A 6,682-nucleotide genomic window follows, 5' to 3' on the forward strand; every position below is an offset into this window, starting at 1 on the left:
AATGAAGACCTTCTCATCATCTGATCATCCCTAAATTTAGAGACATTATAGAGGAGACAACTAGTTTTCCAATGCAATTAACAATGAAATCAATTCAACGGTTAGATCTCCAGATATTATCAATGCACTAAAGGCGAAGCAACACAGTCCGGAAGGTGAAGTAGCTCCCACCCGCGGCTGAAGCCTCTTACACCGCGGCTGCTGTTCAAAACGGATAAGTTTGGTTGTATATATCCTCCGACTCTTGGATCACAAAAACTCGTCGCACGACGGGCGATTCAAAGAGTTAAGGAAAGAGATCATAGTCTCGCCTCCACTCGTTTCTCTTTACCTTAACGTTTTATTTAATCTCGTATTTCAATCGCTATTTTGTAGTGTTTGATTTATTTTGGTCCTACATTCTTAACTCTTTGAATACGTTCTTGTTATATAAACATTGAATGGATTGATTACGAGTATTTTCTTCAAACGTTATTTTTTATTTTATTACTCTCCATCTCTAATCGTCACCCACCTGTGATCAAACTCTCATTGGAGGTTTAAAATAAAAAATTGCATGGTTGTGGTGCTTATCGACCTTATTTGATAGCGATTTGAGTTGGATTTTAGAAATATTATACATATAATATTTAAAATTGTATTCTTTTAAACTCGTTTTTATTCTGAAAATTCTGCTGAGTATACATATTATATCTGCGGATTGTACTTTGTATACTTCTTAAAATCGTTTCTAATCTGCGGAATGTGTTTCTTTTCAGAAATGGAAAACGAAACTCTAAATGTCTCCTCAGTTGATCAGACTACCACTGTTGGGACTGAACAGATCCAGTTTGGGACTTTCCCACCAGTGAATGTGGTTATTCCACCTCCGATCTCTGCTATGTCCAAACTGCGGTTACTGGACAGTATCAATCGGTTCAGATGCCAGCGGTAACTACAGTAGCTGTCCTTCCCGACAAGTTCGATGGCAGGACTTTAAGATGTGGCAGAAGAAGATATTCTTCTATCTGGCCATACTTAAGCTGGAGAAAAGTACACCTGTGAAGAGAAACCTATTCTCTCATCAGATAATGATGATTCTTATGCACTTGCGAGCTAGTTAGCATGGGAACACGGAGACTTCTTGTGCAAAGGATACATTCAGTGTCGTCTTGCTGATGCACTATTCAAGGTGTATAGCAATGTTGAGACGTCTAAAGAACTATGGGATTCTCTAGACAAAAAGTATCGCACGGAAGATGCTGGATCTCAGAAATACGCTGTGGCAAAATTTCTAAATTACAAAATGGTGGATTCCAGACCAATAATGGATCAAGTGGGAAAGGTACAAACTCTTCTCAATGATCCATGCTGAGGGGATGAGGCTGTGTGAGACCAATCAGGTCGCATGCATCATTGAGAAGCTTCCACCTCATTGGACGGTCTTCAAAAACTATCTGAAGTTGAAGAAGAAGTGGATGAGTCTTGAAGACCTAACCATGAAGCTCCATATGGAGTCAACAAACCGAAAGAACCTCGGAGTATGTGTGGAAATTTGCTAACCCAATACGAATGTTGTGGAACACCAACACAAAGGGCGCCAGAACAAAGGACGCCAAGACAAATGAAAGGGCAAAGTACCACCACAGAACTCACAGAAGATCAAAAAGAAGAAATTTGGTGGTATTGAAAGCTCACAAAAGTTCGCTGGAACATGTCACAATTGTGGCAAGACAGGCCACAAATCCTTTGAGTGCCGCAGCAAAAAGGCTCCAAAGAAACATGAAGCTAATCTCGCCTATCCAGACATGTGTGCGATGATCACTGAAGCAAGTGTTGCTAATAGCCATCCCAAGGCTTGGTGGTTCGATACTGGTGCAACCAGGCACATTTGCTTGGACAGGTCAATGTTCTCTGCCTACACCAAGAACAAGAGTTATGAGAAGCTATTTATGGGAAACTCTGTGACATCAAAGATTGAAGGTTATGGGAAAGTTGTTCTGAAGCTTACCTCTGTACGTGAGCTCACCCTAACACATGTGGTCCATGTGTCGGACATGCGCAAGAATTTGATCTCTGGATCTCTCATGAGTAAGCATGGATTTACCAATAAGTTAGAGGCGGATAAGCTGGTGCTATCCAAGAATGGGATGTATATGGGGAAAAGGTTTGTTACTGATGGTCTTTTTAAGAAGTGTGTTGAAGCTGTTCGCAGCGATGTTGTAACCGAGGCTTCCACCTCGAAAATGAATGAGAATAAGAAACCAGTTGCTTATATGTCTGAGTTTTTTACTTTATGGCATGAACGTTTAGGACATGTTAACTTCAAAACTATGAGTAGATTGATGAACATGAATATGATTCCTAAACACAAAATAAGTAAAGACAAATGTGATATTTGTGTTCAAGCTGAACTCAGTAAAACACCATCACCTAACGTGGAAAGAACAACTGAACCTCTAAGTTTAATTCACACTGATTATATGTGACTTAAAATATGTGCAAAGTAGAGGTGGGAAGAAGTATTTTGTAACCTTCATAGATGATTGCACAAGATATTGTTATGTATATCTACTAAGCAGTAAAAATGAAGCTTTGGAGAAATTCAAACAATATAAGTAAGAAGTGGAAAACCAACTTAATAAAACTATTAAAATAGTTCGAAGTGATAGAGGAGGAGAATATGATGAACCTTTTAATGCGTTCTGTAGGGAACATGGCATTATTCATCAAACTACCGCTCCTTATTCACCAGAGTCCAACGGAGTTGCAGAACGAAAAAATAGAACTCTAAAAGAAATGATGAATGCAATGTTGCAGGAATCTGGGTTACCCCATAACATGTGGGGGGAAGCTTTGCTTACCACAAATTATATCCTCAACAAAATACTGATAAAGTTACGGGAAAAACCCCGTACGAACTTTGGAAGGGAAGATTACCTTCGTATCAATACTTAAAAGTGTGGGGGTGTCTGGCAAAAGTTGCAGCACCACCTCCGAAAAAGGTCACAATTGGACCTAAAACGGTAGATTGCATTTTCATCGGATATGCTCATAATAGTAGTGCCTATCGATTTCTGGTACATAAATCAGATATACCAGATATTCATGTGAATACAATAATGGAGTCAAGAAATGCTTCATTTTTTGAAAATGTGTTTCCATGCAAGGATAGAGAAAGCAATAAACGATCTCGTGATCAACGAGATGCCTTTACTTCTGGAAATGGAGCAAGCACTTCGGGCACTGCTATTAATGACGAGGAAAAAGAAGAAGAACCTAGACGGAGTAAAAGAACTCGTAAGGAAAAAACATTTGGTTCTGAGTTCTTAGTAGTTTTCCTAGCTGAAAATGAACCAAGAACATTCACAGAAGCAATGTCAACGCTAGATGGTCGTCTTTTTGGAAGGAAGCTGTCAAAGTGAGATGGACTTAATTAGACAGAATCACACTTATGAGATAACCGATCTACCACAATGGTTGAAAGCTCTAGGGTGTATATGGATTTTCAAAACAAAGTTGAAAACCGATGGATCGATAGACAAGTACAAGGCTAGGCTTGTAGTGCAAGGATTTCGACAAAAAGAAGGTCTAGATTTATTTGACACATATTCTCCGGTAACGAGAATAACTTCAATCAGAATGCTGATTGGAATTTCAGCACTGATAGATCTAGAAATGCATCAAATGGATGTGAAAACCGCATTTCTAAATGGTGATTTAGAAGAGGAAATTTACATGAAACAACCTGAAGGGTTTGTTGTCCCAGGACAAGAAAACAAAGTCTGTACACTTGTTAAATCATTGTATGGACTTAAACAAGGTCTAAAACAATGGCATGAAAAATTTGACAATGTAATGATGTCAAATGGTTTCAGCATTAACGAATGTGATAAATGTATATACATCAAATTACTCCTCATGGGTATGTTTTGCTTTGCTTATACGTTGATGACATGCTCATTATTGGGAGCAATAAAGACATGATCAATCGAACTAAAAATTTGATAAGTAGCAAATTTGATATGAAGGACATGGGATTAGTTGATGTGATTCTAGGAATTAGAATTATAAGACACTCGGATGGAATAATCTTGTCCCAAGAACATTATGCTGAAAAAAATACTTGAGCTGTTTAAGAACTACTCAAATAGAGTTGCAAAAAGTCCAGCTGACCCTCATTTTCACTTGACAAAAAATTCAGGTGAACCAGTGTCACAGGTGGAATATGCAAGGGTGATCAGAAGTCTTATGTACTTAACAAACTGTACGAGACCCAATTTAGCGCACTCAGTAAATGTACTTAGTCGCTATACAAGTAATCCATGTCATAATCACTGGAAGGCCATAACTAGAGTATTGAATTATCTTAGATACACCAAAAGTTATGGGTTGCACTACGGTAAAGAAGCAGCAGTCTTAGAAGGCTATAGTGATGCCAACTGTGTTTCAGATTCTAAGAATTCGAAATCAACAAGTGCATATGTCTTTAAACTTGGTGGTGCAGCAGTATCCTGGAAATCTTCCAAACAGACTCTGTTGGCCAGATCAACCATGGAATCTGAGTTTATAGCACGAGACAAAGCCGCAGAGGAAGCAGAGCGGCTTCAGAATTTTTTGGAAGATATCCCGATGTGAAAAAAGCCAATGCCCGCATTACGTGTACACTGTGATAGTCAGTCGGCTATATCTCGGGCACTGAATAAGCTATATAATGGTAAATCTCGTCATATTAGAAGACGCCATAAAACCGTTAGACATTTGATGTCGACTGGTGTACTCAAGTTAGACTACATCAAATCAGCTGAAAATCTAGCAGACTCGTTTACAAAAAGTATGGCGCGAGATCAAGTTGTTAAATCATCAAGAGGAGTGAGTTTAAAGCCTATAGATAAAAGTGACGCCTGATGGTAACCCTACCTATGTGACTGGAGATCCCAAGATCTAGGTTCAAAGGGAAAACGAAATCAAGCGGATTCAGAAGTGAGCACTGTGAAACTATGCTTGTTCCCAGTTCCTAAGATGATAAACAGTGCTACCTGTGAGTGTTAAGGTTAAGCTGTAGCTTTTAATGATTCCATAGTTTTGAGATATTCGTAAAGTACTACAGGTTACTTCTTAAAAACAAAACTAATGGCAGATCACCTAATGAGTGTGAAATGGGGCCATTTCTAGGACAATGAAAGGAAGGCTATATTCTCCAAGTTCACTCATGAAACCAGGAATGTTCAAGGCCAAAATGATCACAATAGAGACCTCAAGTTCTACGAGAAAATGTTGCTGTGCGATCACTGTTGTCTCGGTTTACATCAAAGTATGGGTGGTTCAAGACATCATGTACATGTCCTGGCCGAGTAAACCCGACAAATATTAAAAATGATGGGTTCAAAGCTGAAAAATGCTACCTCTCAGATACATTTGCATTTTCGCATACTCTCGGAAGTCTGTCTAGTCTAGTCAGAGTCGTGTCTAGTCTAGTCGAATTAAGTTTTATCGAGTCAGTTGAGTCTTCATATGTTTAGAGTCATTTCTCTTCATGTGGGGGACTGTTGGGCCGAAATTATTAAAGCCCAGTAAGGGTGAAGAGGAAATGAAGTGAGTGTGTAAGTGGTGTTGTCCCACATCGATGGATTATTGGGGAAAGCTCTAGTATATATTAAGAGTCGTTTCATACATGTTTGAATAACATGTGAGAGAAAAGAGGAAGCCCCACGCGCGCGCCGCTGCCGCCTAGCCAGGCCGGGCGCGGGCGCAGGTCGTGTTGGTCGAATGGGCCTTCGGGCCCAAGGCGGTATATTTTTATGAGCGTTTGGTCAATGTTTTTAGGTTGACTTTCTTCATATGTTTTTGATTCAGTCAAAAGAATATTGGATATTCATTATCCCCACAAAAACTTAACAGATTGTTATTAATCACAGATTGCTGATTTTTCGCCTTTGACTACGCTAAATTTATGGCCGAGATTCGTGTTTGACTTGCGGATTTTTTGGGATTTTTGGAGACTGCTCAAGTCTCTTCCTCCGCTATATATACACGACCTCTTCTCTCATTTTTCATACTACACACCTCACATTTTCTTCTCTGAAATTTTTGCAACAGTCTCTCACCCTCTCTTTCTTTATTTTAGTCCTCTTCCGAGAGTATAGTAGAACTAGTTCGTTTAGATCCGTATTTCTTAGTGCTGTTGAAAACAGATAAGTTTGGTTGTATCCTGTGACTCTTGGATCACAAAAACCCGTCGCACTACGGGCGATTCAAAGATTTAAGGAAAGAGATCATAGTCTCGCCTCCACTCGTTTCTCTTTGCCTTAACGTTTTATTTGATCTCGTATTTCAATCGCTATTTCTTAGTGTTCGATTTATTTTGGTCCTACATATATTACTCAGATAATCATGTTTCACTTAGATAAACATTACTAACCCGTTTACAAATTTCACATCATGAAGTAGACTACTTTATAACCATATATGTTTACCAAATAACCGTATATGCTACTTAGATAATCATATTCATTAGTAATCGACTACTAGTTATGGAATATGAATACTTTACAAAACTTACCATCATCGTCTGCGTCATCGTCTTCTGAGTTTGGAAGAAACACCAGAGCCGTCTCATTCAAATGATCAGCCACATTCAGAGTTGTCTTCTTCACCCTCTGAGAGACATTCTCAGTCACATATTCGTCCACCATTACGCATA

The 6,682-nt window shown here is 39.0% G+C and overlaps 1 protein-coding gene across 1 annotated transcript; it reads left to right on the forward strand.

Annotated features, from left to right (window-relative positions):
* Nucleotides 1-760: 760 nt before the first annotated feature.
* Nucleotides 761-2,468, forward strand: LOC112085291. The gene is made up of 4 exons (XM_024154495.1): nucleotides 761-905; nucleotides 1,134-1,324; nucleotides 1,383-1,520; nucleotides 1,713-2,468. Exons 1-4 carry the CDS (start codon nucleotides 761-763, stop codon nucleotides 2,466-2,468), a joined length of 1,230 nt encoding a protein of 409 aa, XP_024010263.1.
* The last annotated feature ends 4,214 nt before the right edge of the window (nucleotides 2,469-6,682 follow it).

The sequence above is a fragment of the Eutrema salsugineum genome, unplaced genomic scaffold (genome assembly GCF_000478725.1).
Source record: "Eutrema salsugineum unplaced genomic scaffold, Eutsalg1_0 scaffold_3, whole genome shotgun sequence".
Lineage (NCBI taxonomy): Eukaryota > Viridiplantae > Streptophyta > Magnoliopsida > Brassicales > Brassicaceae > Eutrema > Eutrema salsugineum.